General features: G+C 35.3%; 1 protein-coding gene and 1 long non-coding RNA gene across 2 annotated transcripts in view; both read right to left on the bottom strand.

The window, feature by feature from the left end:
* LOC149786790 (adhesion G protein-coupled receptor L2-like) overlaps positions 1-9,835 on the bottom strand; it is an 84,213-nt gene extending 74,378 nt beyond the window's left edge. Inside the window, exons 1-4 of the mRNA XM_089975980.1 lie at positions 9,776-9,835; positions 5,969-6,027; positions 2,136-2,287; positions 1,572-1,748 (exon numbers count right to left, since the gene is read on the bottom strand). Of these exons, the coding sequence (XP_089832106.1) occupies positions 1,572-1,748; positions 2,136-2,287; positions 5,969-6,027; positions 9,776-9,835 (448 nt within the window). The remainder of the gene's footprint in view (positions 1-1,571; positions 1,749-2,135; positions 2,288-5,968; positions 6,028-9,775) is intronic.
* An 11,866-nt stretch (positions 9,836-21,701) lies between these two features.
* Positions 21,702-25,830, bottom strand: LOC149786789 (uncharacterized). The gene is made up of 3 exons (XR_016425225.1): positions 25,700-25,830; positions 23,524-23,658; positions 21,702-21,818 (listed from the first exon to the last, which is right to left on the bottom strand). It is a non-coding gene; the product is annotated as an uncharacterized LOC149786789 (long non-coding RNA).
* Between the last annotated feature and the right edge of the window lie 1,683 nt (positions 25,831-27,513).

Genomic DNA, 27,513 nt, shown 5'->3' with positions numbered 1-27,513 from the left:
AATTGTTAACATGTTCATCTTCAATCAATTGATGAACATGACATTTACCAAGTTTCATGGCAATGCAGAAACTAATTCAGAAATAGTTTCTCCAATAAAATTGTCATACACTGCTAAGTGACAAAAATGGCAATAACTCTACCAAATATTGCAGGTGCAAAGTGATTGTTCGAAAGACGCATCTTCAGGTGAGGACTATATTTTTCACTAAGCTTCCTGGCGATGCATCTAAAACTGGAGGACTATCTGCACTAATGAGATTATGTCATACGCTGTTTAACCAACAAGACAAAAAGGGCAACAATTACAAAATAACTGCAGGACTTGTCATGCTATCGAGATTGTTTGCATATGGCAGAACGAAATGATGAACACGATAATTACTATATACCCTACCTCAACATATGTGACAATAAAATAATAATTTTTATATATCATAAAGTCATCACATGACACTCCATCCTAAGTGAGTATTTTTAATTACTGAGTGTCGAGTATTATGTTTTAAAAGGATTCAAAACAATAAAATATCATTTTCATATTTACCATTGACATCATACAAGATTTCATATTTTAAATTCATTCTACTGCTGTGTGAAAAGTAGTGCAATTCTCTCAAAGATTTTGAATGAGAATTACAAATAAATACACCTTTATATAGATTTCAAAAAGTTGTTAATCGTTCATAACAAGTTAGCTGAACATTACAAACATTAGGAATTCAGAGATAAATAAGAATGATGAATGAAGCAATTGTGATGATTATATCGAAAAAATTCACTGGAATGAGAATTGTTTTATATTTTGAGGAAACGGAGATAATCCCAAAATTGTTTAATATGTTAAAAATCAAAATTCTATCTCACTTATTGGAAAATGGATTAACAGAGAGCAGAAAAGACTCCGATCTACCACTCCCAAATGCGCTTGAAAGATTGGATTTAATACTGTTAACTGAAGATCGCAAGGAGAACTAGATTTGTGTTGGTAACCAAGCATGTCCATGTTTAAGACCAAAATGTTTAAGTCCATACATTTTAAAAGTGACAGAAAAGTTGAAAAATTACTATAACGACATGAAAATTTAATGATGTTGTCTTGCATACCAATTTTTTTCAGTTTACATCATATGCACTTTATTTAATTGTACCAACAAGTTTTTAAAGCACTGCAAGTCCCAAATGTTAAAACAGTTGTGTGCAAAACATTACAAACTGCATGTTAGTCAAATCAGGCCATCTACGCATATTTATAGAAATATGACAGCAATTTTTATTTGTCTATGTTGAGCTTTTTTGCATAATCTTACTAAGATGCTTCTCACCATAAATAGCTGTAACAAAATCAAGATGTCTTGCTGCAAGCAGTGAGAAGGTACGAACAAATACAGTAACGCTAATCTGCCAGGGAATTATGCAGCAACAGGTCCAGGTCTATACTCTTACTAGATGGCTATGCATTATATACAGTAAATACAATTTTGGTTTTCTCACCTGAATCAGAAGATTGTATTGGATTAAATGACACAGTCTTATATATTCTATGTGGTGTGTCAGGGTCGACTGTAATACTTGAGATGCTTATCCTAGAGCCGGGTACAGGATTCATGACATTCCCATTGTATTTCCAGGTGAAGGTCGGAGTTGCATTTCCGACTACTGTTGTCATGCAGGTAATATTTACTGAACTTCCATTATAAATATCTCCTGCATTGGTTATATTAATATCATCCACTATGAAATATCCATCTGAAATGTGCATAGATCAAAAAAATTATTTGAGTGCATATACAAACTAGTTTTTGTGTAATTGTGCTAATACGATTTCATGGGATGGGAAGATGGAAATAACAATGGAATGATCCTGCAGTATAAACTCTTTATTGAAAACAAAACATTTCCCTTTTAGGTTCATTTTGTAAACATAATCGCAATTTGATGTACTGAGTCATGGCATATCATTTAAATTTGCCTCTGCTTGTTTATAACTTTTGGTCAAACTGAGAAGGAACTCTAAAGCATGAATGATGGATCAAATAGGACATTTCATCTGCCATTAACACCTTATCATATATAATGAGCATGGTTTCATAAATGGTATCATCTTGTCATATAAATTAACTATAACCCACATACCTCCTATGTAAGCTATAAAATATGTGGAATCAACTGTCATATTGGGTCCAATGTATCCTGAAGACACTGACTGCTGAAGTGCAGCTTGAACGGTACTTATATTCCCAGTCTGGTCCACTGACACTTTGGCATCTGCTATTACACTACCTCTCCTGGATGAAATAAAAGATAATGACGCAGTCAATTATCAACCATCATTATTAAAAATGAGTGCATCACCAAGGGTTCTGCTTGCTACAGTCTGCTTAACTAGGCTTTAAACAGGAACTTTGGTAGGTGTATATAAATGCAGGGCCTATATCTCATCTAAATAATGTAGCGTAATTCTGTTAGTCCAAGTTATTGAGGATCTAATCAATATAACCTTGCATCATAAATTAGTAAAGTTCCGTTGTGGAGGGCTAAATTTGAACGATGCACAATTAGGGGATATAACTCCTGTTTATGTAGTCGTGTAAGGTTGTAAATCTGTTTTTGCCAGTTCTGATCGGTATAAAGCTGCATGAAAAAGGTAATACAGAATTCAAAGGATGGCAGGCGAAATGAGACTATAATTTCTGCAAATGTCTTTGAGAAAAATAGAAATAAAAGGCATCAAGGTCTCATGAAGTTTAAAGCTGCATGCCACACCTGGTTGAAATACAACCTATTCAAGGTTTTATCAGTATAATAGTGCATGACAAGCTATATCTGATATAAAATATTACTTATAGTAAAGTAATGTTGTAGAAGCCAAAGTTGGACGGAGAGGAAGTTTGGGGACCTAACTCATCTCACGCCGATGTGGAATTACTAAAATCAAAAGCTATCACAGTCTCATTAATAGAAAACGGCATGAAAATCTGGTTGAAATCTGATTGGTAACGTTAAGCCGTAGGAATGATAGGTAAGGAATCAGGGGCTACAATTCCTCAAAGTGATGCCACAGAAGGCTGAAAATCAAATTCTCTCAAAATCTTGCCAATATATAGCTTAAAACCAATTTAATTAAAATCTAATAATTCCAAATGACGTTATCTTGTGAAAATCAAGCTTTAACAGAAAGATATACCCACCATGTCTGCCAATTCTGCGCACCTGGTAATTCTGCGCAACGATATATCATTTCTGTAAACATTGGATCACGTGTTACTTTGGGTCAAAATCCATTTTGTATCAAGAAAGAACGATCCCAATTTAATTAAGAAAAGTGATAAGCATAAAGTGTTCAAACATATCTGACATTTCAACTCGAAATGCATATGAAAATGTGATAATAAATGTCAACATGAAGACCCAATCCATGACATACTTAAACCGGTAAAGCAGAAAATCCGATTTACTATGTATATTTAGAAACATACAAATACATAATTTATATAAAAGATGAAAATGTATACTTTAAAACAATACTGCACTTTAATCCAAGTTTCCAGTTTGCCGCTAGGATATACATTCTCAAGAAATTCACCGGGATATAGTCTGTTTCTAAATTATTTCATACATTTTCCCCATCAGCAAGACATTGTAAACACATTACATCATATTCATTGTTGTTTCTCTTCCACATAATAAATTATTTTTTTTATAAAATGTTGAACTTTGCTAACTTTTTTACAGGATCGGCTTTGTTTGCTTAATATATCTTGACATTTATTGACATAGTTACGTTGTATTGTGTAAAATTAGCTATAAACCTGACCTAATTACTCGACTGAAATGCTGACAGAAATAGTCCAAAGTAATGCATTTCATATACATATTGCCCGATTAATAAATATTACATCTTTTCAACACTGTGCGCAGAATAGGCCAGCATATTAAGCATCAGGAAAACATGGGTGTGGTATCCCCTGTTTCCAAAATTAATATTATTTTGAACATAAAGAATATTCTGGTGACAATTGCATCTTTTCAAATGGCAACCATTGCTGTATTTCATTTTGTCAATCGGTCAAATATGTAAGAGTTTTGCGTCAATATTGAGACGGAAACATTAAGAGTGCAGAAATGCCCGACAGCATTGTTCATCTGATTATACCGGCATATTGACAGACAAAACATGAATGGAGAATCTTATCATTACAGGACTCTGTCAACTTTGGAACTTTAAAGAGCGTGTTTGTGCGTGATTTGGATTTTTAATGTAGCATTAACGATTGCTCAGTCACGTCGCTACGATGTCTGCAAGTTTATAGTGATGTCTAGCACTGGAGCATCATGCCGCAGACATGTATCATGATGTGCCACCGATTCAAATTATCCTCGCACCAATCGTAGTACCCTCTTCATGCTGATCATCAAGTGAGGCAGCTGCTAGTATCATTTTTGTAAGTTTTTGGTATGACTGGGCTGGGGTTCGAATCTGCGACCTCCCGCATATGAGGCAGATGTTCTAACTACTATACCACAATAATACAATAGCATTGTCCTAATAAGAAAAATGCAGTAAATATCATATACTCAATACACTTATAAAATGTTATGTGTATTATAACAATTATTGTAGTATCTAACTAAAACAAGAACACAAAAATAGTAAATTACTAAATATTGAATTGGCAGGTACCATATTTAAGGGTGATTATAAAGAAAGTAGGAGAAGAACAATATATAAATGACAATTAATGAAATGAGTCTTTAACAACTTTGCAAAGTTTGAAGATCAGTAACTTTTCTTGTCAAATACACAAAGAAACGGTGTTTTCAATATGGCATAATTAATGAGATCACAAAAGTTTTTTTGCATCAGAAAGCCTGCACTGACGATTTATTGCAGGACATAATTCATTAATGGTCACCAAAGGTCTTGCATATTATTACACAGACATTTTCTTTTCTTTCACAACACTATTGATGCAAATGCTATGACTGAATATGATTTGTTCTTTTTTACTATTGTATAAGTCACAAAGGTTGCAACCATGTCATTTTGCATACAGTCTCCTCCAGGTTCCAAAGCACTATCATACACCTAGGCAAAAGGTTATGTCACATATATGAAATCATAATAAAATGGTCACTGTAAACTCTGATTTTACAAAAGAAAACTGCCTTATTTTAATTGAACTGAAAAAGGGATTGAAGTGCTCCACGGCAGGCAGTGTCTTAACTGTGTTTTTGTCAGTGTATACCACCTGTTTGTAAGTTACAAAAAGGTTCAACACAAACTTGAACACTTAAATGTTTCCAAAGTCTCAACATGTTTGAGACAATCATCATGAATATGCAGGTGATACATGTCTCATCACGCTTACTCATGTAAGACAATCATCACGATTATGCAGGTGACAAATGTCTCATCATGCTTACTCATGTAAGGCAATCACCATGAGTATGCAGTTGACACATGTCTCATCATGCTTACTTATGTTAGACAATCACCATGATTATGCAGGTGATATGTATGTCTGAACATGATAATACTTCGGTAAGACAATCATCACGAATGCAGGTGATACGCATCTCATCATTCTTAAACATGTAAGACAATCATAATGATTATGCAAGTAATATGTATGTCTGAACACTCTTACTTCAGTAAGAGAATCATCACGATTATGCAGGTAATACGTACGTTTGAACATGATTACTCTGGTGAGACAATCATCATTATTATATACAGTACAATTGTCTTAAATTGGTATATTTTAAAGTTGAAGTTACAGCTGGAACTGGGAAGAGGAATAACACAATTCTGACTGGTTCCACAGCGACAAAATAAAAAATAAAGCATTGTTATTAAATTAATGAAAATTACATACATGATACTTCTTGTCACCTACTTTCAGGTCTCCATCTCTAATACCAAAAATGTACACAAGACTCTAGTTTGTGTACTTTATTCATACTACCTAAAACTCAACAGACTGGCTCCGGAGTAGCCTGGAAAATGTCCAAGAATCCTATCAAGCTGAAAAAGTAGAAGCAAATAAAAATATATATTAAACTTAATGTTTCTATCTCGAATGAAATAAATCAATACAAAAATGGCTAAACAAAAGTTTAATGTATACTGCATTACAGTATTGTATGCAAGAGAAAAAATAGAAGCAATTAAACTATAAAAAAGTATAAAGACCTAGAAAGGAGTATCCTGCAGCCAAGTTTTAAATGTATTTTAAACATTTGTGTTTTATATATTAGTCCAATTATTGTATTGTCTTCCTTAACTCCCAGAGTCTGATCACTTGGTTTATATTTATGACATTTAGATGGTCATCAGTCCTAAAGTTCTACAATGTAAGGGTCAATTACCTTAATAATAATATACCTAAAGAAAATGAAACCTTTTTATTACTTATATAAGTAAAAACCCACCTATCCCACATCCCACCCCCAAGCTGATGATTAAAAAAAAAACCTTTAGTAAAGAATATTTTTAATCAAAATGTGACACTCGTTACCTCCAGTTAATAAGGGCAATATCTTTTATGAAGATCCTGGAATCACATATAATTCTAATGTGCAATTTTTCAAATAACAACTATTTACACAGCAATTCATCACATATTAAAAATATCTACCAACACAAGATATAGGTCACAATATGTAATATTCTGCAAACAACATAATTAATATTGCAACAACAAAAGACAACACAAGCTTTAGGTCACAATATGTAATATACTGTAAAATAATATGATTATAACAGCAAAAGGGTAATAAATAGAACAACATAAGTATAAAAACAGTTGTACCACGAATACAGGGATTGGTCAAATATGATGTGTGGATATTATTTGCCAAACCCATCCCCTACAGTTTATACTCTCTATTCCAATTTTAGAAAAAATGAATAGCCTGAATGAAATAATGCACAGACAATTCTTCATTAATTAATTATTATTAGAAACCCTGATTTGTCACCTGTGGTTCATATAAATGTCTTCCAGTTTGCATTCCAACCTAGAATAGTGGGCATATTTGCATTGAACATTGACTCTGTTTCAGACAACAGGGTTGGTGTAGTTCATTTTCTGGTGAGCACAGACAAAGTCTCTTCATTTTGAGAGTTTCATCCCTTTCAACACATGCACATACGTGTTTGCTGTTATTTATTGTGATCAGTTTATTTCTTTTAAAAATATTAATATCAGACTCAAAAAGATTGGTTGCAGGCAACACAGTGTTTCCTTTCTATGTATGTATCATTCCAATATCTCGACCCCTTATCTGGATGAGTTTGTTTTTCTTTCTTAAAAATTGTTGAGTGGCGGTGGTGGTGAGTACAAACTGCCATCAAGGTTGTCGAATGCGATAGATGATATGTGTCAATAAGTGCACGACTTGTTGTGGTCACATGACTTAATTATGTCTGGCATGTATCTCTAAGTTGAATTTTACTCCAACAAAACCGAACCAAATACCAAGACTAGTGAATACGTACCACTTCATATGATGACCACAATATGCACCAATTTTACTGAAACCTGTTACTAATTCTAAAGTATCTGCAGTAACAGTATTGCTATATGTTGAATAAAGCTGAAAATAAAACACTTGCAGCACTAACTCTGAGAGTGTGCATCTTCGGAATATCAATGTGAAATCAGTTGCAGTCAAAATGTCCAGCCATGCAATGCACCTTGATAGAAGTCAAAAAGGCAAATAGCACTAGCACAAATTATGAGCACAGTTATTTATTAATTGGATAATCTTGGATTATAACCATAACTGTACAACATTTCAACGACTTCATATACTCAGTTGTAAGTTCCATTCCATTGCAAACATAGACCCTGATCTGCTGATACATAATGAACTAGCAGATCAGTGTCGATGTTGTTTGTTCTACAGATCAATGCAAATAAATTGCATAGACCTAGATCTGTCAATACCTAATATTATGGCAGATTAGAGCCTATGCAATTTTCAGTTCATCCTAACTCACAAGTGAGTATAATAGAGCAGGTGTTGTCAGAACATTGTGTTTTGGGTAGATATCTGGATTGACTGCAATATTGTTAATGATACACGCAAACTGCAGATACCCATATCTACTGGCACATAATGGGTCTATGCTGTTTCGATTTGACCTGGCTTATAAGACAGTGTGTGCAGAAATTGTGGTCAGAAGCTTGTATAATTGATATAAGTAATGGTGGATATATGGACTGCTATTTATTCATTCCGATGATTAATCAGGGAAAATGATATTTATAACTTTGAATACTGCAAATGAGTATAAAAATACTTTATAGGACTTTATGATATTATTTGAATAAATTTCACACTAATATAATAATGCTACATATATCTCATACTTTTGTACAAAGCGTGAAGGATACCACTATCACGGACCACAATTGCCATGTTCCTAAATAATTAGACTTGCATTCCTAATACACTTTAAATATCTCCTAGCATTTACATATACTAATCATTTTCCATAAGAAGTCAGCAATGTATACATACAGCTTGTACAAGTTTATCTTTTGTTGTGTTGTATTTTACAGTGCTGGAATTATTCAGATCATCTGTAAAGTCCATTCCTGTCATACGTATAGTGAAAGTTAAGCTTGTTACCACACGAATGGCTGAAAATAATTGGAAAGATTAAGCTATCAATAATTATCAAATGAAAATATTTAAATTATTTTGTAATTTCTTAACACATACAATTTGAACTCTTTATAATGCTTCTTAATGAGCAAATCCCCATGTTCATGAACCTTGAAATTTGAGTTATTCAACACTTCAAGCTGTTATCTTCATTTGACTGATTTTGAACGCACCCACCCTCATTCCGGCATAGTCAGAACTGATCAATCATCATGCAAAACATTTATTATTATGATGTGAAAATATTTTGACAAATACTTAAGTTTATCAAAGAAAATTGTACACAAGAGTTTCTGTTATTTTGGAAGCCATATTGGCCGTACAAGTACAAGACTGTACCTCCGTGTATATGGTCTTGTATTTGTTTACTTGATATATTTATTTCTTTTCATTTCCAGTTTTAATCGTCAGGGTAATTACCATATGCTAATATTTTATAGATTTAACTTCATGAAGCAAAACATGTGACTAAGACTTATCTAGGGTACAATTCAGGTTGCTCTACCCATTGGGTCATGTCATTATATCCATGTGAAATTGAAGTGATCAAAATTAACTACACATTGGGTTATGTCATTATATCCTTGTAAAATGGAAGTGTTCAAGCTTGTCTACACATTGGGTTATGTCATTATATCCATGTAAAATGGAAGTGATCAAGCTTGCCTACACATTTGGGTCATGTCATTATATTCATGTAAAATGGAAGTGATCAAAATTATCTACACGTTGAGTCATCTCACTATATCTTTGCCGAAATTCCAATGCACAAGCTGCTGTGCAATTGTATCATATCAGCATATCGGTGTCAAATTGTCAATGACCAAGCTGCCATGCAAATTGTGTCATGTCAACATGTGTCAAAAAAGTGTTTTGGATCAAGCTGCCGTTCATATTGTCTCATGTCAACCGGTGTCAAAATGTCATTGATCAAGCTATCATACCTGCTATGTCATGTCAAGATGTGTCAAGATGCCAATTATCAAGCTGCTGTGCATATTGTATCATGTCACTATATCATTGTGCTTAAATGCCAATGATCAAGTAAGCAGCAATTAGTTTCAGGCTTGTAAATTAAGTCAAAGCTCATTCACTACCATATATCCTTGCTTATAAGTCAAGTCCAACTGCAGAAAGAAGTCCTTGATCTCTGCCATCGTGTAATGTGTCAACATATCATGGCCTATGATATTTTTGGTACTAATTTCTCCTAACACATTACAGAGACCAAGATCTACTACGCATTTTGCGAAGGCAGATCTGGTTGTGTACAGTTTTCAGCTGGAACTGACTTATTAGGGTATAATATATATGGTATATTGTTTTGAAGACGTGTACATTACGAATGGCAGTTGATAGGTTGCTAGCATGCCAGACTAATGACGGAAAGCTTCCAGGTTTAAAAAAATCCAACCCATCCTGTAATCGTGGTGTGTCCTTGGGCATGTTACTTTACTCCTATTAAGGGCATAACATATATGGTACACTGATTTGACCATGTATACATTGCTAATGGCAGTTGATAGGTAATCTTAGCATGCCAGACTAATGACGGAAAGGTTCCAGGTTTTAAACAATTGCATTCATCCTGCAATCTTGGTGTGTCCTTGGGTATGTTAGTTTACTCCTATTGTTTCATCACAAAATAATCTGATTTTGTTGCTGTGCCATGATGCAACAAGAAACCGAACACGACACAACAGTGTTGATGTGTATATGGTTGGTCACGCTGCTGGCAATTTGGATAAGGAGATTGGATTTGGGTTAGCAATGCACAGAGGCAAGGTTAGAGAAACAGAAAAAACGTGCAAAGGTCTAATTGGAGTTGATTATTATACATTATGCAGACATTCTTTTAACCACATTTGCATGTAAGTTTATTTATTATCAAAATAAAGAAATGTCTTTACTCTTTCAGAGTTATATCAATTGTCTGTCTATAAAAGGAAAGCAAAATCTCTTCAATCATATTAATATACTCGACTTTTAAATTTAAATAATGCAATTAAATCCAGACAGTGAGCATTTTTAAAATAGTCAATGAAAGAGAGGAAACCATTGAATCATATATATAGTTCCTTATAAGCTGAGTCCAGCTGCAAACTGCACAGGCTCAGAAGTGATGTCACATAATGTTTTAGATGAGCTGGGTCTATACAGTTTGTTAGTAGTAATCGGTAAAATAAACAACATAGACCTTGAGATGCTGGCACATTATGTAAAGTCATATCAGGGTCTCATATCCTTAAAACTATATAAAGTTAGAATGTGAATACAGAGGTCAACTGAGTACATGCGTATTGCCTTTGACAGCTCTCACTGTAGTTGCCAGCTAAGCATTTTCTCTGATGTCATTCATGTTATGGTATTCGTGGCCATCATTGCATTTGACTTGTGTCGGATGCAGGAGGTCGTGGGTTTGACCCTCGGCCGAATCATACCAACGACTTACAAATTGGTAGTAACAGCTGCCACACTTAGAACTCAGCATTAAGTGATTAGTGTTAGGACTGGTCAGCCTGGTGTCAGGAGAATGAGATTGGGTGGGACATCATGCTACATGTCTGCGACGTGATGCCTCAGTGCCAGACATCACTATAAAATGCCAAATTGCAGACATCGTAGCGATATCACTAAAAAATTGTTAAAGCTACGTTAAAAATCCAAGTCACACACACACATTTGACTTGTGCAATCAGCCTTTAGTGATTGGATTATTGTATATTTTACCCCATCCACAATTTGGTTTAAATTCTTGTCATAATACATACAGTTCTTTAATTATTTAAAGAGATAGTTTCAATTCTTTATGGCTGTTTTCTTTAGGGACTGATTCACTATATCAGTAAAATGTTCAATTTAGAACATAATTAAAATAAAATCCACCAGTTAAATCGACTTAGGAGTGTGTGTGTGTGTGTGTGTGTGTGTGTGTGTGTGTGTGTGTGTGTGTGTGTGTGTGTGTGTGTGTGTGTGTGTGTGTGTGAATTGAAATTTTAATGTAGCTTTTACAATTTGTATGCAGTGGGGCAATTTGAAGTGATAACACTGCCGCAGACATGTATCATGATGTCCCACCCAGTTAAATTATCATGCTTGCAAAATTATAAGGACCGGAATAGTTTATTATGGAGACACAATTCATTTGAAAATCTAACCACATTTCATAATAATAGCGCTTGAATTTAACTCTGTCCATAATGGTAGCTAATGTTCTAAGCTGCTATCTGTCCCTTTCCCAAGCAACACGTGTTCATTAGAGAGTGAATTTCAATTTTAAATATTCTACCAGACAGTTGTTCTTGTTGTTGTGGGGTTTAAATCATTTTCAGCACACGATAGGCTATACATTGTAGCAGGTATTAATGGTGGAGGAAGAACCCGGGAACCTCCGGAAAGAACCACCGACCCAAAAGATGCTACTGGCAAGCTTTCCCACATACCTGCATTGGCCTAATGCTAGACTCGAACCCACGCAGACAGTGGTGAGATGGCAGTGAGCCGTAACGGAGAGCGCTTTAAACCACTCGGCCACTCGGGGCCCCTTCTGCCGGACAGAAATAAATATATGCAGGTCCCAAATACCATTTTGAAAATATCATTACCACATAACAGCTTGAGCCAATGACAAAACTTTCTACTATTTCACATCCACGGACACTAACGAATCCTATATTGTTTAGTCAGGTCTGTGTTGTCCTTTCGATTAAAGAATTCAGTCGAACGTAAAATGGTACAATGTTAAAGTTATGTCATTATTAAAGAAGAATAGGACTTCATATCTGACTTGATTACTACACTCATATATCTTGAAAACTGAATACACATTTGCAAAACGGTAATCGGTAAAAAGGAGACCTCGTGCAGATTGTTTAATCAATACTAAATTCACATGATCCCATTATGCCTGAAAAGTATCATAGCTAATTTGTAAATCTTCAAATAATAATCAACCTAATAAACGAATTTCCAGAAATAAATAACATAACTGAGATTGGATGATCAAGTATCATACGGAGGCATATACAGAAAAGAAGTTCCTTTTTGAAGTCATGAACTAAAGCGTTGTCATTAAACTGCTTTCGGATTTTTGTGTGCTAGTCTGATTATCCCATTTATATCACTGCCTCTATTCTCATTTGCTTGTGTGCGTGCATGTGTTGTGCTTGTTTTTTTTGTGTGTGCGATTTGGATTTTTAACGTAGGTTTAAAAAAATTCAGTCATATCGCTACGATGTCTGCTGTGTGGCAGTTTATAGTGTTGACTAGCACTGGGGCATCATGCCGTAGGCATGTTACATCATATCTCACTAAGTGATATTATATTGACACCAGGGCGACCAGTCCAACTACTAACCTCTTAATGCTGAGCGCATAGCAAGGCATCTGTTAGGACCATTTTTTATACATCTTTGGCATGAATCGTCTGGGAATTGAACCCGCGACTTCCCCACATCTGAGCCGGACGCTCTAACCAGTAGGTAACCGGAGTGGTACTCCATTGTCTTTTACTCATAAGTCTCATACTATGTACAACCCATAAACAATTACCCAGCAAAACTACCCATAAAAGATCATCGACTGTAATCCTCTTCCCACTGGCATATTTGCAATTCATGAATTTCAGAATTGGTACTAGCGATCATTGTTGAGCGGTTTCATTAATAATTTTATCAACTGCAGCCAGCTAAATTTCAGTTGATGATAGAGTAACGTTTTCACGGTGCTCGAGTCGCTAATCATTGCAATCGATCTCGATGCACCTGAGCAACTTGTAATCTCTGTTTTTTCATCCGATCCACAACCACACTTTTGATAATATCGGCGAATGGCCTTGCAACTTTCTTAGCGATTGGTGCAGAGTGCGATGAGAAGGTTATAAACACAATTGGTGTGCCTGTGAACAATCCACGAGCAAATCCGAGGCTAGTGCCACAACATGTCGCGCAAACGGGTTTTATCATGTAAACAATTCCCACCTGTTTCACACATCAACAATCAACTGTCATCGTATTAAATTTCAGATCAATCTCTAATGCACAGTTGTATAGATTATGTTTCACCGTGTAGGGCAGATCAACAACGTGCCGTTCTGAACCACAAGAGTAAAATGAATATGTGTCAACTGATTATTATGACATGGAAGATATACAGGTGTTGTGTAGGCATTATTGATTTCAAACCCCAAACAGTTTATAATCCTGAACATCTATGTACGTTATTTAAGACCTGTTTTCCACTGACGGCGTGACGTGTTAAACTGATCTGCGTCTTTGGGGTAATTTTGACTATGTTGGGCTCTATATGATATCCCGTACGTAAAAATCGTTTAACTATGTAAAGTTGTCTTGTGAACCCAAAACAAATAGTTATGATGACCATGAAATATCAACAACATACGTTTGAAATTTGATTGCGCTGACAAAAGTGTAGGCGCAATGGCAGGTATATAGTTGATTTTAGGCTTTGTCGGTTTTTAATGTGATTCTTCATCTAATTTTTTCATTGATCGAGTCGATGTCGTATGCGCTCGAGGAAAGTTCAAACAGTTGTGATCGGATATTAGGCCAACTATAATAAACTCAAAGCTAGTCTAGTGCGATCTCAAGTGTGCGTGATTCCCCAGCAGTAACAGTGTATAAGATATTACAATGAAATAGAGCTTTTCATATGTTTCAGTGACATCACTGACAGACGTTGAATTTTTGTTTTTGATTGTTAAATTGACTTGTGAAACATGTTTGTGTCCAGCCCCAAGCAATATGAACTATTTAAACTGCAACTTGCTTATAAAACAGAGGTGAAAAAACTAATCAGGTCCTCTGTGGTCCACGTAAACGTGTCTCGAAATTCATCCCACAAATGTTTGGTGGCACACCCAATCCAATGAATATTTTCAAGACCATATGCATCATTGCCATAGAAAGTTACATGTTAAAGTTGTCACCGATCCCTTTAGGCACGTGTTCGTACCGTTGAATCAAATAGACTACATCGGCCTAATCGTACTAATATATGCGCATGATTGCCTTGGAGTTCAATGATCACATTGTCAGATTCTGCAGGAATGTTTTCGTTTGCATCCAAACTGTGAATGGTAGCTTTCTTAACAATGTGGAAAAAATCAATAATAGGGTTTCCGCTTTTGCCACTCAAATCTTTTTTAAAAAATCCTTTAAAGCATCATAACATGGCTTTTCATCAGCCGCCGGCCGAATCACATATAACCGATGCCAATTTAGCATCGCAAAATCACATTCAACAACAGCTGAGTGTTTCGTGATCCAGCAGAGCTAATGATCAACCCACGGACTGAGTTTGGATATATATATATCCAAGCTTGGATGGTTTAGGTGATGCTTACGCACAAGTCAATTACAGAAAAGTCAGGTTTTTAAAAAAGGCATCTGTGACTTTTTTCTTGTTCGTGATGCCATTTAATATTACAGAATATAATAAATCACATTATTTGTATTGTATACCATGTCATTCAAAAATATGTACAGTGAACCCAACTCGAGTTCCAACAAGTAATGGACGAGCAGCGATTACTGGAACTTTTGTTTGACACAGAGCAAAGAAGTTCACATTTATTAAAAACAAAAGGTCGGCAGTTAACAAAATTGCCTGGAATGCCATGAAGTTAATGTCATAGTGAAGAATATATGCCTGGATATAATTGATGTGGGCCTGGTACACGGCTTTGTATACGACTTGATTCTAGCATCCAACCAAAGCCTGGTCAAGCACCAATAAATCGTGTTGATGTTGCGTGTTACCGACAAAACCTTGTTTATAAAGGATGAAGTTATATCCGATCATGTCAAAGTGCTGACGTGGATCTCATTAATGGCACATGAGATTGCGGGGCCAGGTGCTGGAGAACGAAATGTAAAGTGGATCATCGAAAGAGGTGTGAAGGCCATGATCGCACTTGGAGATAAACCTTCTTTTTAAAAGTGAATAACATTAATACAGACAAACAACTGATATAAAAGACGGCCATTATCAAAACTATACTACATTCCGCGTGTGTAGTGGAGAGGTAAAGCCACTGTGGAAACGTTTGTAAGTGCGATAATGATCACTCAGACATGGGGTTTTCGAACATGGTTGGCTAAACAAGCATTGTGGCGAATCTACCTGCCAGTTCAAGGAAACATTTCATGTAGTTGGTTTGATGTTTAAATAATATTGTTCAGGCTGGTCACTCATTTCTTCCACATGATCATGATCACATGATCATGTACGTGATCGGCAGAATCGATAGCACACATATAAATTCGCCTTAACCATTGCCGATATTGTCAGCAGATACTAGAAAACCAAGCCACTGACATCAAAGGATTCAGCAAGTGTCGTAGATGCACTGGAAAGTATTTATGCAGGCGGACCATTGACATTGATAAGGCTGTTACAGGTGGATCGTGGTAAAGAATGTTTCGGGTCTGTTGCTACATTGTTAACAAAACACAATGTGTGAATTCATGTTGGACATATTAACATTCACGGAAACCAAGCTGTTGCGTAACAATTTAATCGCACAACCAAGGAACGGTTATTTGGACAACATCATGCGCAGGGATTGTTAATGTGTGATCTCGGAGTGCAGAGCTATCAAGGATTCAGCGATTACAATTTTGGAGCACAGGGATTACAATTTTTGAGCAATCACACTAATGTGTGATATGGCTTCCATTATTCATAGGAGCAATGAATACTGAAATTAGACGCATGATTGGATTACAACCATCGAATATGATCCGAGAAAAACAGCTTTATTCACACCGAAAATGATTTCAACAATTCCAAAACAAATGTGTTTGGTATCTGTATGCCCCTGGAAAGTTTGAAGGTGGGCTACTGACCCGGTATAGTGCGTTGATATGCTTACGATTCCGGAACGGATTGGCATTCCAAGATATCAAAATCGTTATTGTTGGGGTCTGCCGCCACTCAGCGGTTCAATAATGGCAGGGACAGTCACTAAACCGAGTCCGAGCATTTGTTGGGAAGGAAATACAACTGGTTCCAGCAAATACGGAACTGGCACAATCATTTGAATTGATGCGCAAGTGCATCGCAGTAGAAAGATGGCCAAACGTGGAGGTGGAAATACTATCAAGAGAATCTCCAACTCTTGTTATCAAGCAATGAGAAATTTACATTGCTACATCAGTAAACACCCATGTGATCTTCTTGACACCGTGTCACATTTGCCTATCACGTTTGGTCAGCCTCAGTTCGTAAGTCATGTATTAACTAAGATATTATTATTACAAACCACGTTTGATGTCTGACCATGCTCCAGGCTAGAGTTAATCTCTTACACAATTTACCGTGACCAGCGAGACAACCCGGCATCTTGAATCGGCATAGGCGTTAGATCGAGCGATCTCCCACCTATGTGTTACAAAGATCAGAGGAACCTCCGAGGATCGGGGCGTGTTCTAAATCCGTCCCCACGTGAACAGACAGCGAGAAGGACATTGTCCGCTAAGTTTAATTGGATATAATTAAAGAAACATCCAATCGAAATTGAGACGGATGGTGTGGTAAAACTATCTATCCAAATTATGGTTTCTAACTAACAAGCGAAAATTTAGTTCTCCTGGGAAGATTGCTGAGCAAAAATGATTATTCCGAGAAAGCCACTCGTAAATTGGCAGGAAAACTTAGAGATCAGATTCTAAGGAAAGACAAAGCTTAATAAAGGTCAGTGAGTTATTGACTCGATTTTTTTCAGAATATTACGGCATGTTATGTGCAGCATGTATACTTAATTACCATGATCGTTTTAGTACGTAGAATTACCTTTGTAGTGTTTAGTTTACATATGTATTTTTGAAAAATGAGTTTGAATATTATGTAGAGAATTATGTAGATTGTTAGATTGTGGTCAGAATTAATTTTGCCATTCACTAATATTGGTTACTTCGTAGTAAACTAGTGCATTTAGTCATGTTTCATTTTACACCGTCTTGAATTGTGAATTTGGAAAATGGTAGAATTGTGTAAGAAATATTTAAATAATTGTGTACTTTGTATCAGTTGTAAGGTAAAGAAATACGTGTGCTTGTTGTGATATTGTTTAGTATAATGGGATTAGGAACATGTACTGATGTGTCGCAATTTATTGATGCATGTATGAGAAGTAATTGTTACCGTACTTGTATCACGATGTTATTTTACCGTACAAGAACCTATGAGTATTTCGAAACCCCGAGTCCTCAACCGTCAACGGAGTAGGTGCCTCCCTCTTGTACGACATTGGGTGTAGCGTTCCCGTCAGTGTTGAAAAGAAGCTTGTCAAGCCTGATGACTACACAGGGGAGGTAATTTAGGTGGAGGGCACAAACAGGGCTACTGACTAGTTACCAGTGCATGCCATTGACCTTGATTCACCATACGTGATGGGCAAAATTGAAACTCAGTGCATGGATTCACTATCATGACGTCATACTTGGATGTCGTTACATGTTGCCACATTCGAATTCCGAAACATGCACACCCAAGCCGGTGTGATATGGGTTAACCAAGTCCAAGAGAATGTCTTTTGCGGTCTTTTGTAGCAATTAATACAATACTGGGAAGCTCCATAACGGTTTGTCTTTTTTCATCGATCTGACAGAGTCCAAAAGGTTATTTATTGTCGAGGCACTTTGGATTATGTGCATTTTTTAAGTATACGATACCGTGTCTGAACCTGGCTAGAACTATGATAGCATGGAGGGACCAAGGAACCTGAGTTGCAAAGCAGACAATTAACAAAAAGAGTTGCATTAACGTGGGACTTCGATACAGTTAGCAAATGTCTATTTCAATTTCTACAGTGATTTACCTAATAAATAATACCACATGTTATGCGTGAAGCTCATTATATTTTACAAAAATGAGCACAGAGGAGAAATATGTGGTCGAATGGAGAATGAAGGTACTACGTCAAAACTTATGGATGCAAAGACAGTCAAATATTTCAATGTTACAACAAGGAGATTACTGTACTGGAAATTGAAACCATTTATCATTTGGTTTGATGCCATTGATTATATGGTATCTAAAGGAGAACACATTTGTTCGTGATCGTGATCTCATTTGACTTGTGTAAACGGCCTTTCGTTATTGGCTTGTTTTATACTTTACCCGATGCACAACTACTGTTTCCCATCTGAAGAGAATTACTGAGCAGAATCTCAGCATAAAGCGTGAATTATGTGAGATACGACCTTTCTAAAGAAGAACCTAATTTCATGTTTCACTTGATTGATAAATATACTAAGCGTGAACATCAAGTAAACACTGGAAAAACGAAAGTTGCGAAAAGGAGACTGCTCGTTCAGATTGTTTAATCAATGTGAAAACTATATGATCTCATTCCGCCTGAAAACTATCATTTTTGATTTGTAGAACAACAAATAGTCATCACGCTAATTAACGAATATTCAAAAATAACTAAAATATTCATGTGAATATTCTTTCTAGTTATTATCAAACAGGAATGTACGTACAAGAAGTTCCTATGTATGTCAATAATTAATATCTTAATTTTTCCAGCATATTTAAACAATCTACTTTGACCTTGAGAGGACAATGCATAGGAATTTGACATTTGTAAAGACTACAACGCAGATGCTTCTATATCTCGCAATACTCAACGTAGGCACAAATGAAAGATAAACAATTCAAATTACGATTACATTTTGAAAATGATGAAAAAATAAAAGTCTTGGTTTTATGTGTGCTTTACAGAAATAAAGGAATTTAAAATATTGTCCTCAAAATAAAGTTATTATAAGGAGAATTAATTTATTTCAAACATGTGTTACCTGCTTTGCAAATTCCTCCAACAACCGAATAAGTGTTCTTACACTGACAGGTGCCATTAGTACCAGACGTAGGTACTTTGCATTCAGCATATTGGTCGCTGCATCCAATAATGGCGGTACAAGAAGAATTCAAATCTGTTAAGCAAAGGGTTTAATTAGTAACTTATCGCAGCACAAGAATTAACTGATAAATGCCTCTGCTGCTTCAAGAAACAGTAAGTGTCTAACTTGCCATATGTAGCTACACCCAGGCAGAATATATTTCAAACATGAATTTAAACTGTGAGGTAATAATTAGGAATCTAGGACCTTCTTTTCAAAATGAAATTATTCACTTATGATGTCGAGTAGTTATTGGAGTTCTTGAGTGTAAGCATCGCTCAAATAAACAGTAATAAAATAGAAAACTGTTTCTTCATGTTTACAGTATGACCCCAATTATTCTTCTGATAGTGGCGAAATATGTCCTTGAAAAAACATGACCCAAAAATCTGAATGCTTTAGATTTTGATTCACGCAGTTCTTAATATCGTACTGAATAGCTCCATGTCGGGTTGATTTCGTTTTGGTTATTTCCGGCATTGCGATACAAATAGGTTATTCGGTTCCGTGGCAATTAGTTAAAAGTGATTTGCCCAAAAATACAGTAATAGCCCCAAAGTGGAAATATGGTAGTATTGAATCGCAAAGAGTCCTCAGTTCCAGATCAATGAATCAACAAACACAGTTTCAAGTTTAGACTGAAACAGACTTCTCGAATGTCTATTTCATTGGCTTTAGGTATTTGCCTCAGAAATGCTTGCACACCTTCATCGTCAAGCCATGTATGTTTCGCGAATAAACATTGGAAAAAGAAGAAATAAATGCTGAATGGTAAAAGTATGTACTACGACAAATACTATGGCTAGAAAGATATTTTAAAAAGGCATTGCTCTATCAAGGAGACTAGCGTATTTGACAATTAGTGGGAAAACAAATACTTATCATTTCCTCTGACGTTATTCAATTTGTAGTGTACAATGGAGAGCAAAATAGATCTTGAAGATGGCTCGATTTGACTGGATCAAGCAGGCTTTAGTCATTTTCTTATTTTATACTTTAACACATTGACAACATTGATGTACGTTCTTGCCGTCGCAATGCAGTTTTTACTGCATTAAATGCTAACGTTTAAAATACGTTTGACTGCTTGTTTTAGAAGTTCTTTTGCTATATCAGCAACATGAACTATTCAGAAACGTAACTCACTAACTCCCACCGGTTACAATAGACAGAGGATTGTTAGAAGCTGCTGGTGAAATGAAAAATATAGCACTAGTTTAGTAAGGAGATACAATTGATTTTACAATGCAATCGAATTTCATGATGATAGAGCTGGAGTTCGTCTCTGTACAGTATGATATCTACAGTTCAACGTTGCTAACAGACACAAGCAAGACGTTTTCATTGGACCATTCTTTGCAATTGTGCATAGTCTGTTAAAGATAATAAATTATCTGCAAATAACAGATACCAATTTTGGAAATCTGATTAACACACAATATCTCCAGCTAAAGACAATGATTTGTGCTATTTTCCATCTAAGCACATTTATTGAACAGAATATGCACTCGTGTGCACAAATGTATTGTCCGTGCGATTCAACAACTGGGTCAATCATGCAAGGGTGAAATATTAGTGATATGTCATTACGAAAGAAGAAGAAAACTTCATGTTTGGTTAGATTAATATATTTTAAGTGTCGAAAATTCAATAATGATTGGAACACGCTAGGATGTAAACGAGAAAGTTCTTGTAGAATTTATAAGCATTTTTAAATCAGCAATACTCTGATGTCAAGAACTAATAACTTAAATTGTCCAGCATATTAAATCAATCTCTATTTATTTCAAGAAATTGCTGCATGGGACTTGCCATTGCTGAGTACCAGGATAAAGATGCTACTATATATCCCAATGCTTAGGTAAAGCTTTAATGAAAGAAGGAACAATGAACATTGCGATTGTAATTTGATCTTGATGAAACGTCTTTGCTTTAGTGTGAGGATACAGCGTTCCTTAGACGGGGAATATATTTTCAATGTTCATAAGATAAATAATGGAATTAAAACGTTTGTTTGCATCGTCTATCACTGATGTGGTTTGAAGAGTAGAATATATTTATTTTCAATGTGTTTTACCTGCTTTGCAAATTCCTCCAACAACTGAGTAATTGCTCTTACATTGACATGTGTTATTAGTGCCCGACGTAGTTGCTTTGCATTCAGCATATTGGTCGCTGCATCCAATACTAGTGTTGCACGATGAATTCAAATCTGTTAAGTAAAGGGTTTAAATATTAACTAAACGTTAGACAAAAATCGAAAAGGGCCTCTACTTTGGTGAGCTGTACCTTTTAAATTTGCTAGTTACATCTTCGTTAAGTGAAAAAGTACACATACTTTAGTTTTCTGTCCTGATATGTTCATTATGGATTTAGTGTTACTTTTGCAAATTGCATTTCTTATTCAATCCATCGGAGGTAATTCTCCTTACTGACAGCAAACAAGGCACAAGTAGAAAACAAATTAATGGAAGATAATCTCTTCATGCATAAGATAATAGCCCCATTTCATTTCTTATAGTGGAGAAGTATAATCCGGAATAAATATGAACAAATGATCTTAAGTTTATTTCGGGGTTTTGTTGCCATTAATATCATATTGACTATCTCCATAACGGTTTGTCTTTTTTCTCATTGCTCTCACAGAGATTCCAATAGGTTATTTAGTGTGGAGGTAATTCGATTTAAGTGCTTTGTATAAGAATACACTTCAGTGTCTGACCCTGGCTTCACCTATGGTAGCAGGGACCCGCCACGGAACTTGAGCTGCATAGCAGACAATTAACTGAACAGGTGCATTAACGTGGGACTTCAAACATTTCTCAGATGTCTATTTTTTTAAAAAAATTTTCTGGGTGGGGGCAGTGATTTACCTAAGAAATAGTTCCACATGTTCCGAATGAACCTCATACTATTTTACAAAAATGAGCACAGAGGAGAAATATGTGGTTGAATGGAGAATGAAGGTACTACGTCAAAACTTATGGATGCAAAGACAGTCAAATAGTTCAATGTTACAACAAGGAGATTACTGTACTGGAACTTGAAACCATTTATCATTTGGTTTGATGCCATTGATTATATGGTATCTAAAGGAGAACACATTTGTTCGTGATCGTGATCTCATTTGACTTGTGTAAACGGCCTTTCGTTATTGGCTTGCATTATACTTTACCCGATACACAACTACTGTTTCCCATCTGAAGAGAATTACTGAGCAGAATCTACAGTCGTGTCTACAAATATTTGTATGGTTTTCTTTTCTTTCCATTTAACGACTACATTCAGCATAAAGCGTGAATTATGTGAGATACGACCTTTCTAAAGAAGAACCTAATTTCATGTTTCACTTGATTGATAAATATACTAAGCGTGAACATCAAGTAAACACTGGAAAAACGAAAGTTGCGAAAAGGAGACTGCTCGTTCAGATTGTTTAATCAATGTGAAAACTATATGATCTCATTCCGCCTGATAACTATCATTTTTGATTTGTAGAACAACAAATAGTCATCACGCTAATTAAGGAATATTCAAAAATAACTAAAATATTCATGTGAATATTCTTTCTAGTTATTATCAAACAGGAATGTACGCACAAGAAGTTCCTATGTATGTCAATAATTAATATCTTAACTTTTCCAGCATATTTAAACAATCTACTTGGACCTTGAGAGGACGATGCATAGGAATTTGACATTTGTAAAGACTACAACGCAGATGCTTCTATATCTCGCAATGCTCAACGTAGGCACAAATGAGAGATAAACAATTCAAATTACGATTACATTTTGAAAATGATGAAAAAATAAAAGTCTTGGTTTCATGTGTGCTTTACAGAAATAAAGGAATTTAAAATATTGTCCTCAAAATAAAGTTATTATAAGGAGAATTAATTTATTTCAAACATGTGTTACCTGCTTTGCAAATTCCTCCAACAACCGAATAAGTGTTCTTACACTGACAGGTGCCATTAGTACCAGACGTAGGTACTTTGCATTCAGCATATTGGTCGCTGCATCCAATAATGGCGGTACAAGAAGAATTCAAATCTGTTAAGCAAAGGGTTTAATTATTGACTTATCGCAGCACAAGAATTAACTGATAAATGCCTCTTCTACTTCAAGAAACAGTAAGTGTCTAACTTGCCATATGTAGCTACACCCAGGCAGAATATATTTCAAACATGAATTTAAACTGTGAGGTAATAATTAGGAATCTAGGACCTTCTTTTCAAAATGAAATTATTCACTTATGATGTCGAGTAGTTATTGGAGTTCTTGAGTGTAAGCATCGCTCAAATAAACAGTAATAAAATGGAAAACTGTTTCTTCATGTTTACAGTATGACCCCAATTATTCTTCTGATAGTGGCGAAATATGTCCTTGAATAAACATGACCCAAAAATCTGAATGCTTTAGATTTTGATTCACGCAGTTCTTAATATCGTACTGAATAGCTCCATGTCGGGTTGATTTCGTTTTGGTTATTTCCGGCATTGCCATACAAATAGCTGATTCGGTTCCGTGGCAATTAGTTAAAAGTGATTTGCCCAAAAATACAGTAATGGCCCCAAACTGGAAATATGGTAGTATTGAATCTCAAAGAGTCCTCAGTTCCAGATCAATGAATCAACAAACACAGTTTCAAGTTTAGACTGAAACAGATTTCTCGAATGTCTATTTCATTGGCTTTAAGTATTTGCCTCAGAAATGCTTGCACACCTTCATCGTCAAGCCATGTATGTTTCGCGAATAAACATTGGAAAAAGAAGAAATAAATGCTGAATGGTAAACGTATGTACTACGACAAATACTATGGCTAGAAAGATATTTTAAAAATGCATTGCTCTATCAAAGAGACTAGCGTATTTGACAATTAGTGGGAAAACAAATACTTATCATTTCCTCTGACGTTATTCAATTTGTAGTGTACAATGGAGAGCAAAATAGATCTTGAAGATGTTCGATTTGACTGGATCAAGCAGGCTTTAGTCATTTTCGTATTTTATACTTTAACACATTGACAACATTGATGTACGTTCTTGCCGTCGCAATGCAGTTTTTACTGCATTAAATGCTAACGTTTAAAATACGTTTGACTGCTTGTTTTAGAAGTTCTTTTGCTATATCAGCAACATGAACTATTCAGAAACGTAACTCACTAACTCCCACCGGTTACAATAGACAGAGGATTGTTAGAAGCTGCTGGTGAAATGAAAAATATAGCACTAGTTTAGTAAGGAGATACAATTGATTTTACAATGCAATCGAATTTCATGATGATAGAGCTGGAGTTCGTCTCTGTACAGTATGATATCTACAGTTCAACGTTGCTAACAGACACAAGCAAGACGTTTTCATTGGACCATTCTTTGCAATTGTGCATAGTCTGTTAAAGAGAATAAATTATCTGCAAATAACAGATACCAATTTTGGAAATCTGATTAACACACAATATCTCCAGCTAAAGACAATGATTTGTGCTATTTTCCATCTAAGCACATTTATTGAACAGAATATGCACTCGTGTGCACAAATGTATTGTCCGTGCGATTCAACAACTGGGTCAATCATGCAAGGGTGAAATATTAGTGATATGTCATTACGAAAGAAGAAGAAAACTTCATGTTTGGCTAGATTAATATATTTTAAGTGTCGAAAATTCAATAATGATTGGAAAACGCTAGGATGTAAACGAGAAAGTTCTTGTGGAATTTATAAGCATTTTTAAATCAGTAATACTCTGATGTCAAGAACTAATAACTTAAATTGTCCAGCATATTAAATCAATCTCTATTTATTTCAAGAAATTGCTGCATGGGACTTGCCATTGCTGAGGACCAGGATAAAGATGCTACTATATATCCCAATGCTCAGGTAAAGCTTTAATGAAAGAACGAACAATGAACATTGCGATTGTAATTTGATCATGATGAAACGTCTTTGCTTTGGTGAGGATACAGCGTTCCCTAGACGTGGAATATATTTTCAATGTTCATAAGATAAATAATGGAATTAAAACGTTTGTTTGCATCGTCTATCACTGATGTGGTTTAAAGAGTAGAATATATTTATTTTCAATGTGTTTTACCTGCTTTGCAAATTCCTCCAACAACTGAGTAATTGCTCTTACACTGACATGTGTTATTAGTGCCCGACGTAGTTGCTTTGCATTCAGCATATTGGTCGCTGCATCCAATACTAGTGTTGCACGATGAATTCAAATCTGTTAAGTAAAGGGTTTAAATATTAACTAAACGTTAGACAAAAATCGAAAAGGGCCTCTACTTTGGTGAGCTGTACCTTTCAAATTTGCTAGTTACATCTTCGTTAAGTGAAAAGGTACACATACTTTAGTTTTCTGTCCTGATATGTCCATTATGGATTTAGTGTTACTTTTGCAAATTGCATTTCTTATTCAATTCATCGGAGGGTAATTCTCCTTACTGACAGCAAATAAGGCACAAGTAGAAAACAAATTAATGGAAGATAATCTCTTCATGCATAAAATAATAGCCCCATTTCATTTCTTATAGTGGAGAAGTATAATCCGGAATAAATATGAACAAATGATCTTAAGTTTATTTCGGGGTTTTGATGCCATTAATATCATACTGGGTGGCTCCATACCGGTTTGTCTTTTTTCTCATTGCTCTCACAGAGATTCCAATAGGTTATTTAGTGTGGAGGTAATTCGATTTAAGTGCTTTGTATAAGAATACACTTCAGTGTCTGACCCTGGCTTCACCTATGGTAGCAGGGACCCGCCACGGAACTTGAGCTGCATAGCAGACAATTAACTGAACAGGTGCATTAACGTGGGACTTCAAACATTTCTCAGATGTCTATTTTTTTAAATTTTTTTTCTGGGTGGGGGCAGTGATTTACCTAAGAAATAGTTCCACATGTTCCGAATGAACCTCATACTATTTTACAAAAATGAGCACAGAGGAGAAATATGTGGTCGAATGGAGAATGAAGGTACTACGTCAAAACTTATGGATGCAAAGACAGTCAAATAGTTCAATGTTACAACAAGGAGATTACTGTACTGGAACTTGAAACCATTTATCATTTGGTTTGATGCCATTGATTATATGGTATCTAAAGGAGAACACATTTGTTCGTGATCGTGATCTCATTTGACTTGTGTAAACGGCCTTTCGTTATTGGCTTGTTTTATACTTTACCCGACACACAACTACTGTTTCCCATCTGAAGAGAATTACTGAGCAGAATCTACAGTCGTGTCTACAAATATTTGTATGGTTTTCTTTTCTTTCCATTTAACGACTACATTCAGCATAAAGCGTGAATTATGTGAGATACGACCTTTCTAAAGAAGAACCTAATTTCATGTTTCACTTGATTGATAAATATACTAAGCGTGAACATCAAGTAAACACTGGAAAAACGAAAGTTGCGAAAAGGAGACTGCTCGTTCAGATTGTTTAATCAATGTGAAAACTATATGATCTCATTCCGCCTGATAACTATCATTTTTGATTTGTAGAACAACAAATAGTCATCACGCTAATTAAGGAATATTCAAAAATAACTAAAATATTCATGTGAATATTCTTTCTAGTTATTATCAAACAGGAATGTACGCACAAGAAGTTCCTATGTATGTCAATAATTAATATCTTAACTTTTCCAGCATATTTAAACAATCTACTTTGACCTTGAGAGGACGATGCATATGAATTTGACATTTGTAAAGACTACAACGCAGATGCTTCTATATCTCGCAATGCTCAACGTAGGCACAAATGAGAGATAAACAATTCAAATTACGATTACATTTTGAAAATGATGAAAAAATAAAAGTCTTGGTTTCATGTGTGCTTTACAGAAATAAAGGAATTTAAAATATTGTCCTCAAAATAAAGTTATTATAAGGAG

This window comes from Sinohyriopsis cumingii, chromosome 12, assembly GCF_028554795.1.
Source record: "Sinohyriopsis cumingii isolate HCF-2022 chromosome 12, ASM2855479v2, whole genome shotgun sequence".
Lineage (NCBI taxonomy): Eukaryota > Metazoa > Mollusca > Bivalvia > Unionida > Unionidae > Sinohyriopsis > Sinohyriopsis cumingii.
This window is presented reverse-complemented; position numbering and strand designations above follow the sequence as displayed.